The sequence below is a fragment of the Lissotriton helveticus genome, chromosome 4_1, assembly GCF_964261635.1.
Source record: "Lissotriton helveticus chromosome 4_1, aLisHel1.1, whole genome shotgun sequence".
Classification (NCBI taxonomy): Eukaryota; Metazoa; Chordata; class Amphibia; order Caudata; family Salamandridae; genus Lissotriton; species Lissotriton helveticus.
The window spans coordinates 586,584,039-586,597,491 of NC_136063.1; the positions used below are offsets into that span (position 1 = coordinate 586,584,039).

The 13,453-nt window shown below is 48.2% G+C and overlaps 1 protein-coding gene across 2 annotated transcripts in view; it reads right to left on the reverse strand.

Moving 5' to 3' along the window:
* ADHFE1 (alcohol dehydrogenase iron containing 1) overlaps positions 1 to 13,453 on the reverse strand; it is a 388,378-nt gene that overhangs the window by 134,273 nt on the left and 240,652 nt on the right. For both annotated transcript variants that reach the window (XM_078687223.1, XM_078687222.1), the window contains 2 exons: positions 8,116 to 8,193; positions 1,207 to 1,312 (listed from right to left, as the gene is read on the reverse strand). In XM_078687223.1, coding sequence (XP_078543349.1) covers positions 1,207 to 1,312; positions 8,116 to 8,193 — 184 coding nt within the window. The remainder of the gene's footprint in view (positions 1 to 1,206; positions 1,313 to 8,115; positions 8,194 to 13,453) is intronic.

Below are 13,453 nucleotides of genomic sequence, written 5' to 3' on the forward strand. Positions count from 1 at the left end.
GAAAACAAATGAATAACACACTAATGTATAATATATGCGTGCGGAGGAAGTCTTATATACTCTGTGCCTATCCCCACACACCGAGCTGCATACCCCTCCACCCTGTAATGAGACTGGAGACAAGGCAGGATGGGCAGGGACTTTGTGCACTTCATAAGTATCTCTTTGAAGACTCCCCCACTTCAAAGGCACAACTGGGTATAAGTACCACTTCTGTACACTTCTTGAAGGAGGACTGCTGTGCTGCTGAAAGGACTGTCATTTATTGGACTCTGCTTTGCTGGACTCCTGCTTTGCTGTGCCTGCCCTGCTGCGCTTCTTGCCTGGGAGTGAGAAGGACTGGACTTGCATCTCTACATATCCAGAACCAACGTAACTCCAAGGGCTTGCAAGCTTTCCTCCTGCTCTGAAGGCTCAGGGACAACAAAGACTTCCAACAGCTCTGCAACAGCCTCTGGACCCTTGCCAACTGTGAGTCTTGCTCAGCCAAGTAGTGTCAATCCAGTCCTGAGCCCTTGGCAGTGAGTTTTCTGGCTGTATTCTGCAAAATCCACGCATTGGCGCAGATGCGCCAGTCGGAACCGATGCATCTCCCCTCAATGCTAACGTATCACCGTGTCCAACATAAGGTGGTATCCAGGCGGATGTATGACATTACAACGCATGCTTTTACCACGCATGCCTTTACAACGCGGTTTTTTACAACGCATGCCTTTACAACGCATAGTGCTTTGGAGCGCTGGATAGTGAATAGTTTAATTTACTATTCCAACTCCAGTCCCCGTGGATAGTAGGGAAGGTGTTGGATAGTAAATTAAACCTATTCCCTATCCTAGAGCGCCCCCCAGCGCAATGCGTTGTAATGGTTTGCGTTGTAAAAGTTGCGTCGTAAAGGCACTGCGTGGTAAAAGTTGCGTCGTAAAGGATGTTTCCCTATCCAGGCTGATGATATTATTATTACTATAACATAATTCCAGACGGGGAGAGAACTGAGGAATTGTAGCATGGGTCTGATAGCTCTGTGGTACTCCCAACATTTACAATGACATTTTAGTTTCTACTACAATTAAATATCTTCACATGGTTATATTCACTAGAGAGTAAATGTGTTAAATGTGTCAGATTTGTAAACAATTCACACTGCATCATGCATTTCATTCCCCAGTATCAAGCAGGCACTCTAGTTGAACCGATGAAGCTACTCACCAAAGCACATCAAATCCACTGTTTGCAGCTACTCGCTCAGGCATGTGCAGGGTGTGCACTGGGTCAATCAATCCTAACGTAGGTTTGAGTACGCGAGAAGCAATACCTGCACATTGTGAACATACACACATCCATGTAAGGTCTAGAAAAACTGTTCATCATTGCAAATAATAATGACAACATTGGGCAGCTGTGCTTTTGTTGAATCTAGAAAGCACTACCTTACATTCAACATGCCTAGTAAAACAATGTATAAAATAATTTTTCAACAATTTATACTGAGTAGTCATACTGCCAGCTCCCTGTTTTCTAATATAAAATACAAGAATTAAAACATCCTCACAAAATCATGTCCCATCTGAAAGGGCATTAGCTGGCAATGTTGTGTTCTCAGTTGAACGCCAGGAGCTGCATTACAAACAGTGCCCCAGTGGTGCAACAGCTGTGTGCACCCGTTTCCTGCTCTGCATTGGCACTGTAGTATTAGAGAAGAAGGTGCAGACGTTTGTGTGCCCTCTTCTTGAATACAAATAGTGCTGGTATACATAGAGCAATCTTCACTGGGTTTGGCTCCATGCTAATGAAGAAAATACTTTGCCTCTGTGCCCATACCCTGTTATGGATGCAGAAGCAAAGAGGCCAATAGGAACTGCAATGAGTGTGCACCACAAAAAGGTGGCGGTGCACAGTCAGTGTACCACTTAGAGCGAGCCCTGCAAGGGGGCAAAGAAGGTCCCACAGACTCCCCAGACATCGCCCTGCAGGTGGGTGCGGTTATTCAATGCACCTGCCTGCAGGTGAATCGGTCTCCTTTTTAAACTGCAGGTGAGTGCCGCCTGCACAGAAAAATATGGATCGGCTGATTCAAACAGCGACTCTGTATTTCACTAATGCACTGTCCTCAGGGCACCCCGACTTCAAGGCTGCCCTTGGGGCAACATACAACTTGTAATAGGGCACACTGTTCCTGTTTGCACCCGGTGCACCGGCTTAAAGGTGCACTAATGCTCAAAAAGGGAAACTGTGCCCTTGATGTAAAACGGGCCCTTGTCTTCGTAGAGGTTTGCGAAAAACGCAGTTGCGTATATAAAAGAGTACCACGGAACAAAATATTATGATCCTGAACTACGTAAATAGTTAGGAAAATTTGGCCCCCCTGAAAAGCCAGTAACAAAATACATGTGAGGTGTTGCATTACGCATGGCGCCTGGGGGCAGAGAGGGTGTATATGCCCGCTTTGTGCATCCCCGGAACACTATGGTATTATGGAAGGGGCCACAGATGTTTCTCCTGTCCCTTCTGTAATACTGATAGCACTGGTGCATATGTGGCACAAGGCCGTCTTGAGAAAACGATCACTCAGTTTGGGGGTGTGCCCCCATGCAAATGAGAGAATCACATTGCCTTTACACCCACACCCTCTCACAGCCGCAGCGTTAGACAGGCCCTTAGTAGGTGCACAGACAGTGCGCCACTTATGCGTCACCTGAGGGGAGAAAGGGGGTTCCATGGAGCAATGAGACATCCCCCTGCTGGTGGGTGCAGTCACTCACAACACCTGCCAGCAGGGGGTCCCGGTCTCCTCTTTAACATGCATGTGGCTGCCATTTACACAGACACACACACGGCGGCGTGTAAGCAGCCACCCTGTTTTTCACTTCATGCGCTGCCCCACCCAGGAGAGCCCTAAGTTTGTGGCTGCCCTGGGGCCACAGCATTAATGTGCATTCATGTAAATACGGCAAACTGTCCTGGTCTGCACCAGGTACTTATTTCAAAAGGTGTGCTTGGTGCAGACCGGGACAGTTCATATGTTGGATGATCTGGTCCGGGTAAAGGGGGATTTCGAAGGACGACGCTGAGGGAAAATTAATTATTTATTTAATTTTCCCTGCGCATCGTCCCTTAAAATCCCCCATTACACGGCCCCACCGCTGTTACCTGGACCGACCGGGGCTGCTTGCATATACATGTGCACCTGAGGAGGGATCGTGTACAGAAATGTAATTAATAAAAACTCATATTTTAGAGGGACATGTAATTGGGGATGGTCCCTGAAATACCGTGTTGGCTGGCTGGATCTGTTGGAAACCAGTTTTTTCTTGATGAAGACTCAATAAATGAAGATACACATACAAATATACTGTGACACCTGACAACTTGTGATGTTATTTGTTTTTCTCTACATCATTAGTGACAACTTGTCAAGAAATCTGTTTGCCTTTGTATATTATGGCATCTTTTCGTTTTGTGACTGCTGAGACCAATAGATTTCTTTTTTTTTTAAAACAATTTATTGTGTTAGGGAGATATTTTAATGATTCAATGTTGCACAAACTATGAATAATGTTTCTATAAAACTGTTATTAATGATACAATATTGTTTCATAGAAATATAGTACTGAATACAGTAAATGTTTATGTTTTTAGGTATCATATGAAATAAAAGAGAATTTAGATTACACAGAGTTCAGTGCTTAGACAGCCGAGTGGATGGCAAATGAATGTGGGGTTTCACGAACATGATGATTATACAGGTGTGATAATACAAGCGTGAATCACAAGAGGATCTTTAGTTGTTTTCAATGGATTTTACCCCAGTCCCTTTTGTTAGAAGGGTATCTCTCCCATACTTGAGGAGCAATAGATTTCCTGCCCATGTCCAGCTTTAGAGGATAGAGTGGAGTACTCAGGGCAAAACCATCAAGCTCCTCAGAAACCTGTGTTTGGATCTAGATAGGTCATCTATTTTGGCAAACCCTCACAGTTTGGCCCCATAGAGGGCAGAAAATAGAGCTTTTGAATTGTAAATCTATAGGGCGGCAGCAACTGGTTTACTGAACAATGTGCGATATTCCTTCATAAGTGCGCCAACTGTTTGCTAATGCTTCAAGGACATCTTAGTCACGTGTGGTTTCCATGACATGCTGTCTGATAATATAGGGCCAGATGTAGGAGCCCAAATACCGGTCGGTAACTGCCGATTTTGGCCGTTACCGACCGGTATTTAGGAATTGGCATGTAGGGCCCTATTTTACCGATTCGGTAAATTTACCGATTCGGTAACTTCAAGATGTAGGTGGGACTCTTCTGAGTCCCAAAGGCCTTACAGAATCGGTATTTTACCACCCAATCCAATTGGGCGGTAAAATACCGAATCCAGGTGGGCATGCACATGTGTGCATGCACACCAATGCCATATGACAGACAGACATGCCCTTAGGGCATGTCTGTGTGCCACATGGCACACATGCTTGTATTTGGGGTGCTAGAGGGTGTCAAAGTGACACCCCCTGCACCCTGGCAGGAATCGGTATTTACCGAATCGGTAAATACCGATTCGGTATTGCCCATTGATTCCTATGGGCTTCAAGGCCCATAGGAATCAATGGGCATTACCGAATCGGTATTTACCGATTCGGTAAATACCGATTTTTACAGCTTCGGTAATTCAATTACCGAATTTACCCAATTCTCCCTCCTTCTATTTTACCGATTCATAAATACCGAATCGGTAAAATTTGGTATTTATGAGTCGGTAAAATAGAATTAGCTACATCTGGCCAATAATGCCCAAATAGTCGAAGGCGTTTACTCTCACAAGCAAAACCCCACCTAGGGTAGGCTTCCTACAAATAGACTTATGGGGATTTATCGCCATATATTTAGTCTTTGACGTATTTATCTCATGGCAAAAATCTTTATACCGATTTAAGAACACCTCAAGGGCCCCTGGAGTTATAGACACTGACAGGGTGTCATCTGCAAATAAAAGGGGCTCGATTTTTTCTCTCCCTAGTAAGGGAGCAGTGTCTGCCGGATGAAGAGATAAAAATTGGATTACATTATTCAAATAAAAGTACAAATTAGTTGGTGCCAACAAGCAACCTTGACAAACTCCCCTGTTGACATTAATTGCATCTGTGAGCTGGCCTCAATCGCCCCGACACACTCTAGTGAAGTTAGCCTCATGGAGACAAATGATTAAAGATAAAAGCTCATTAGGCATCCCCATTTCATGGAACACGTACCACAGTTTACATCTTGGAACCAGATTGAAAGCCGACTTTCGATCAATAAAATCAACATATACAGACGACAACAGTTTTCCAAAATTAAAGGCGAAAACAGAATACCTGATCAATTGTTCTAGTCTTCTGTCCAAAGCCGGCTTGGTAGGGTGTTAAAATGAAACTATCGCTGATCCACTCCTGGATCTTTGACAAAAGGGCATGAAAAAACACTTTTTTGATTGAATCGATAAAGCTGATGGGCCTGTAGTTACAAGGTTGGTTCCTATCACCTTTTTAAATAAGGGAATCACCTTTGCACCCTTCTAAGACTCAGGAATTGGAGCGCCCCTGCTATGGCATTTGAGAGTAATGGGATGTAAAATGACTAATTATCCCTCTTGTAGAGAAAGAGGTCACCAAGAATGCCACTAGGGCCCGGGGATTTGGCTCAGACACTTGAATCAATAGAGGCCTGAATGTTGCCCAAAGTAAATAAGTTCTTATTAGCAGCCTGAGTCAGTGCAAGTGGATCTAATGGGGAATGAGTCAGACTAACATCAGAATAAAGGGAGTTAAAATGATGATACCAAGCACATACATAACTATAGTTATCAGGAGAAATCGCCCCTGGGTGCCCACCCAACACAACCATGGAGCAAAATATTTTGAAGTCTTTGCAGTCACATGCTTCCTTGATAAGCCGCCATCTAGTCTCGTCCCATTCCCGTTTTGCCTTTATCTGGGAAAGATTGTACCACTTTCTTTGTGATCTTATACGGGCCATATCCTTAGATTTAATGGCCAGGGAAAGTTGATTTCTTGACTGTCTGCACTCTTGATTGAACCAAGATTTCTGCTCCCTTTTATTCGGTGTAAAGTTAGACTTATGAACAAACAGTGATGTTGGACAGCAACTGCTAAAAAAAAAAAAACAGGAAAGAACAACTGGAACTATATGCAACCCTCCTGTCTGCGCATACAGGGCAGTAATCTCTGACGTACATACTAACAAATCTTGATTGATAAGCTGCAGCTTTTCTTTGTGTAGGATCAACTGTTGCCACTGAAGGGGTTGCTTATTGTAGATGGTAACACATCTTTGGTTAGTTGACATTTTTGGGGAAAACTGTGATAAACACCCCATGGGGACAACAGGATAACGCAAAGTGGGTTATGGTCACTATCGGATCTAGCACTCACAACTATATCTTCAACAATAGACCAGAGCCTCAAGTCTATCAGGATATAAGCAATACAACTATTACAATGTATTCATTTAAAAGTATTGGCTCCCATTCTATCCAATTTGGTACTTCTATTTGCTGCCCTCAACCTAAACTCCAGAGTCAGGGCTTTTAACAGAAGGTAGGTCCATCTAGGGAATGACCATGATTCATATACCTCCACCACACCACACATCATTCCTGTCCAAAGTTTGAAAGGTGACATTGAAGTTTGATTCAAAAGAGGGTTGGGATCTCTTTCAACCAAAACCTCTTGGCGTTTTTGCAAAGTGTCTGAAGGCCTGCCCCCCCCCCTAGTTCCTCTTGCATAGATATTGTAGATGTCAATGGTAAATCAATTTCTGCTCTCAAACCACAATAATGCTCATGTGCATCGAGTTGGGAAGGTAAAGACCTGACGGCCAGTAGTGGGAAAAAACCCTCGGCCACCCACTCCTCAGTGTTCGGAGAATCATCATCTATATTTTGAAGTGATAAAAACCGATTACTTCAAGGGATGGCCAAATCAGGAGGGCTGGGTTCTGACAAAACAGCAGGCCCTACGACTATAGGACTAAGTGGCGAGGGAGTACCTAATAGCTTTAGCCCGAGTATGAGGCTTCTTAAACATCTTTGGGAATCATTTTTGCTTGGTGGAGCCTGTGCTTAGTTGGAGAGTACCTGGTACTTAATGACGGGACAACCACTGGTGAATCTAAAATCTCCTCACATTCAATGAGAATGCTATCTATTCCTTTGAGCACGCAGTTCCTCCTGCATCCGTGCCAGTCCCTCCCTCAACAGCCTTTCTCTTGTCCATTACTAAGCTCCTATGTAACAATGACTTTACATAAAAAGGTGCTAACCCAGAGCTTAAAAACAAAGCACATAAAACAGTAATTTCCAAAATGAGAAAGTCAGACTAGAGGTGCAAAATGTCAGATGAACTGGCCCTTTATCTGGCTTGGTTAGCAGATATAATAGGGGTCACACACAGTACCTTTGGGTAGCCAGAATATAGGCGTTACGGGGTGGCCCAGCCCAGCCCCTTCCGGTCTCGGACGGGCCCGCCCTTCGCCTGGGCTTCACCCATGCGCACCCCATACCACGAGAAGGAGGCAGCACTTATGCGCTATGGCCACGCTCACTCCCCCCCCCCCCCCCCCTTAGTCAGTTGCGGTGGATTTGGTAGATGTTGAACCCTGGGACTGAGAGTCCTACTAGGGTGCTGCGGGGCAAGGAAACAAAACTGACAGCCCCCACCAGCAGAGCGTACCATACCGCAAGGGGAGAGGCAGCACTATATGCACGATGGCCACGCCTCTCCCAAGTCTGCTGCGGCGGATTTGGTAGCTGTTGTGCCCTGGGACTGGGAGTCCCACCAGGGCGTTGCAGGGCAAGTTAAACAAAACTGGCAACACCCACCAGCAGAGCTGGATTATTCTGGGGGAGCTGCATCTGCACCTCCTGCACCCACAGTTCCACCAACTGTCATATTTTTGTCGGCTCAGTGTAAATGTAGAGGACATATTACACCAAATGCACATGAGGATAACAAAAAAAATTATTTTGCTCTTCCTAAAGGTGCATTTTTCATATGTATTATCACTAAACTCCATATACTAATTTAGGACCATAGTATCGGTGCCTACTGTAAATATGAAAACACTTACCAGTTTTTGCTTTCAGTTTTTCGTAATCAAATACTGCAATCCCTGTAGTTTCGCTTCCGGTTCCAGCTGTAGTGGGAACTGCAAGAGAAATGGTTTAGGCTTTTAGTGTAATGCAATAACTTTAAATGACAATTGGAACTTGGAAGAACAGCCTATTTGCAGTGCTTCACACCAATGTTTTCCGGTCTCGGCTACAGTTTTATCTGTCTGTTGGTCTCACCTATTGTTTCCAACACACAGAGCAAGCTTTGGGTTTGACCATTGCTCATGGCTGGATGGCTTTGTAATATGTCTCAGTAGTCTCTACTTGATTCGATAGCTTTCATTTCTATTTCTTTGTTTGTCCCGTCCAGAAGCATTTCAGTTTCAATCAATCAATCATTGACACTTATAGAGCGCGCTACCTACCCGTAGGGTCTCAAGGCGCTGGGGGTGGGGGGGTGCCGCTACTGCTCGAACAGCCAGGTCTTCAGCTTCTTCCTGAAGGAGAGGTGGTCTTGGGTCAGGCGCAGGTCGGTCGGGAGGGAGTTCCAGGTCTTGGCGGCCAGGTAGGAGAAGGACCTTCCTCCTGTAGTCGCTCTTCGGATGCGGGGGACGGCGGCGAGGGCGTGGTTGGCTGATCGGAGGTGGCGTTTGGGAGCGTAGAAGTTGACTCGGCTGTTGAGGTAGCTCGGGCCTTGGTCGTGTAGGGCTTTGTGTGCGTGGGTGAGGAGGCGGAAGGTGATTCTTTTGTTGACGGGGAGCCAGTGAAGGTCTCTCAGATGTCCGGAGATGTGGCTGGTTCGTGGGATGTCGAGGATGAGTCTGGCTGAGGCGTTCTGGATCCGCTGGAGTCTCTTCTGGAGCTTGGCGGTGGTCCCGGCGTAGAGGGCGTTGCCGTAGTCCAGTCGGCTGGTGACGAGGGCCTGGGTGACGGTCTTCCTGGTCTCGGTGGGGATCCACCAGAAGATCTTCCGTAGCATGCGTAGGATGTTGAAGCACGCCGAGGAGACGTTGACTTGCCTGGTCATGGAGAGGGAGGAGTCCAGGATGAAGCCCAGGTTGCGTGCATGGTCTGTCGGTTTGGGTGCGGTGCCCAGGGCGGGGGGCCACCAGGAGTCGTCCCAGGCGGAGGGTGAGGAGCCCAGGATGAGGACCTCCGTCTTGTCTGAGTTCAGTTTCAGGCGGCTGGTCGTCATCCACTCGGCTACCTCTTTCATCCCTTCGTGCAGGTTGGCTCTGGCGGCGGCGGGGTCGTTCGTCAGGGAGAGGATCAGCTGGGTATCGTCGGCGTAGGAGATTATGCTGAGGTTGTGTTTGCGTACGATGGCCGCGAGGGGGCTCATGTAGACGTTGAAGAGGGTGGGGCTCAGAGATGATCCTTGGGGGACGCCGCAGATGACTTCGGAGGCCTCTGACTTGTACGGTGGTAGGCGGACTCTCTGTGTTCTTCCGTCGAGGAAGAAGATGATCCATTCCAGTGCCTTCCCCTGGATTCCGGCGTTGTTGAGACGCTGCACTAGGGTGCGGTGGCAGACCGTGTCGAAAGCCGCGGAGAGGTCTAGGAGGATGAGGGCCGCTGTTTCTCCATTGTCCATCAGGGTTCGGATGTCATCGGTGGCGGCGATGAGGGCGGTCTCGGTGCTGTGATTGGCTCGGAAGCCGGACTGTGAGGGGTCGAGGGATCCGTTCGTCTCGAGGAAGCGGGCCATCTGCTTGTTGACGGTCTTCTCGATGACTTTGGCTGGAAACGGGAGGAGCGAGATGGGGCGGTAATTCTTGAGGTCGGTGGGGTCCGCTGTTGGTTTCTTGAGTAGAGCGCTGAGTTCGGCGTGCTTCCAGCTCTCCGGGAAGATGGTGGTGTCGAGGGATGTGTTGATGATGTCTCGCAGGTGGGGTGCGATGACAGCGTCGGCCTTGTTGAAGACGTGGTGAGGGCAGGGGTCGGTCGGTGATCCGGAGTGGATGGAGTTCATCGTGCGGATGGTGTCTTCGGTGCTGATCGGGGTCCAGGCGTGGAGGGTGGTGGTGGGGGGTGGTTGTTCGGTCCTGGTGTGCGTTGGTTGGTTGTTGAAGCTGTTGTGTATGTCCGCGATCTTGTTGTGGAAGTATGAAGCGAGGGAGTTGCAGAGGTCTTGCGATGGGGTGATGTCGTTGTTTCCTGCGCTGGGGTTGGAAAGCTCTTTCACGATGTTGAAGAGTTCCTTGCAGTTGTGTGCGTTGTTGTCCAACCGGTCCTTGAATGCTGTTTTCTTGGCGGCGCGGATCAGCTGGTGGTGTTTCCGGGTGGCAAGTTTGAAGGAGGTCCTGTTGTCTGGTGTCGGTTCCCTTCTCCAGACTTTCTCGAGGGCTCAGCAGTTCTTCTTGGAGCTCTTGAGTTCGTCGGTGAACCATGGGGCCTTCTTGCTGCCGGGTCTGCTAGGCGGGGTCCTCAGTGGGGCGAGTTCGTCCGCGCAGTTGCTGATCCACTTCGTGAGGTTGTCGGCGGCCTGGCTGGGGTTCGCTGAGCTGGCAGGAGGGTGCTGGCTCAGGGAGGTGGCGAGCTGGTCTGCCGTGATCTTGTTCCAGCTTCTGCGGGCGGCCTGTTGCTGGTGTTGGTGGGTCGTTGTTCTCTTGAAGGTGAAGTGGACGCAGCTGTGGTCCGTCCATTGAAGCTCTGTGGCGTGGCTGAAGTCGATGTCTGTGCTGGAAGAGAAGACTGCGTCGAGTGTGTGTCCGGCGAGGTGGGTGGGGGTGGACACCAGTTGCTTGAGTCCCAGGTTGGCGAGGTTGTCGAGCAGGGTGCTGGTGTTGCGGTCGTTGTTGTTCTCCAGATGGAAGTTGAGGTCTCCCAGGAGGATGTAGTCAGCGGAGGGGAGGGCATGCGGGCTGACGAAGTCGGCGATGTCCTCGCTGAATTGCGTGCGTGGTCCAGGGGGTCGGTAGATCAGGGTGCCTCTGAGGGTGGTGTTCGGGTTGGTGTGGATCTGGAAATGCAGGTGTTCGGCGCTGGTCAGAGTGTTGTCGATGCTGGTCGTAAGACGGATGGTGCTCCTGTGGATGATGGCGATGCCTCCTCCCATCTGGTTGGCGTTTCGGTCCCTCCGGACGATCTTGTAGCCCTCTGGGATGGCGATGGCGATGTCAGGAGCTGACGAGGCGTTCATCCAGGTCTCCGTGAGGAAGGCAACGTCAGGGGCTGTGGCGTCTAGGAGGTTCCAGAGTTCGATGGCGTGTCTGTGGACGGAGCGGGTGTTGAGCAGGATGCACTTGAGGTGGGTGCTGCTGGCGTTCGACTTGGCGGGTGCTGGTGCGGGGCAGGTCCGGGTGCAGGTGAACTTGCAGGCGTGGCAGCTGAAAGGTCCGTGGGTGCGTCGTGGAGTGGCTTGGTGGCAGTCTCGAAGTCGGCCGGTGTTGAGTGCGATGAGGGTTGCGGCGGAGTACGTCAGGCGGGTAGGTCGGGGTCTTCGTGGGCCAGGGGTCCTGGCGCTGGGTGCGATCCGGTCGCGGACGGGCGCAGACGGGCTTACCTTTGGCGCGCCTTCGGCGCACAATCGGCGCGCCCGCTGCGCGTCAACGCTGCGCGTTCGCACGGTCGCCATTTAAGGCGAAGTACGCGGGTGGGCGGAGCAGCTGGGAGGCGGGAGCGGGGAGGGAACAGAAGAGAAAAGGGGCGTGGCCACAGGCGGTGGCGGGAAGCGGGGAGGGAGAGCGGCGAGGTAGGCGGGCAGACAGGAAGGACACTGGACACAGCAAAGAGGATAAAATTACAATTAACAGGCACAAATGGAGGGAAAATTAGGCAAAAACAGGAAGGAAAAACGATGGTACAGCACAAGGGAATACAGGCACAATAGACGGGCAAAACAGAGGAAAACCGCTAAAAAAGCGATCGGACGGCACAGAGAAAAACAAGCACAAATTTTGGGCAAAAACACTGGCAAAACCAGAGGGGAGCGGCCAGGCGTCAGCGAGGCCGGCGGCGAGGCAGAGGGCAGGCAGAGGGAGACACACGCAGCAGCTGGTGGCCGTGCGGCGCGGGGGTGTCCCACAAGTGGGTCACACTCACCTGCGTCGCACGGTCGCCATTTAAGGCCAAGTGCGCGGGTGGGCGGAGCAGCTGGGAGGCGGGAGCGGGGAGGGAACAGAAGAGAAAAGGGGCGTGAAATATAGAGAAATTCCCCTATGGCCTTATATTTTCATATGTGACATAGTTCAGCTTATAACTTTATATTGATGGAATCCCATTGGACACACAAATTACATAGAACCTATTTTTCGTTGATTTCTTTTATTCATTTCCTTTTTTTGCACATGAGTTACTTTCATTTTTTACTTTTTTGTCGAACATTTTCATTATATAAACATTTGATAAATACTATACACAATACAAATATCAAAAAAGGTTTAAACAATATTTTTAGAAAAACCCTGTTATCCACACATACAAAAACAATCACTCCCTATTCATACATACTTACTACTGTTACCCACACAACATACAATTCAACCAGACATATTCTGTGTATGAGGTAGTCCAGATGGCTTAGAGGACTAGGTACGCCAGGTCTACGCGTTTCGGTGGGCTGACACCACCTTCCTCAGGACCAACAGATTTTCTCCCTTTAACTCTCGTGGAGACAGGGTTTCTGTAATAATAAATACAAATAAATCTATCTTGTGGTCAAATATTGGGATTCACAATCACTTAATAACACTTTTGTTCACAATTATCTATGTTTGCACCTATGCACACCGTCTATCCAACAAGACCCTTCAGCAAGAGACAGGCACTGAGAATTGTTTTCATTTTCTTTCACATATTAAGAAGGTTTATTTTGAGGTTGTTAATGATCATATACACCCGACTACAGATTCACGAGCAGAGCATTCAAGACACGGATTTCTAATCATCATCCATATTAAAAGAACTCTTTTAGGCAGTCTAATGAGTCATGAAGATAGAAAAGATGTTACCTATGATATCTCAGGAAAGATCCAAACATTGGAAGGAAAAACTCCAATCCTCTGATGCGGTAGAAGAGGCTAGGAATAAATTAGATAAAATCCAATCAGAAATGAAAGATTTTGACACATACTTAACTAACAAGAAAACAGATAAATTGAAGAAAGATGTCCGTTGGTTTGCGAAAGAAAAGATCTATCCTTACTTGAATCCCAATTACTACCAGGGAGGATATCAAGGGAATTATCAAACGAACTATGATAATGGTAACAGACGGAATTATACAAATTTCTCAGATACAGGATCTTCCGATTCAGAAGCAGAAAATTACAACGACCCTGGAAGGGGACGTTTCAATTCAGGCTCATTCAGAGGCAGACAAGGCTATCAAAACACCCATAATAGGGGTTTTTT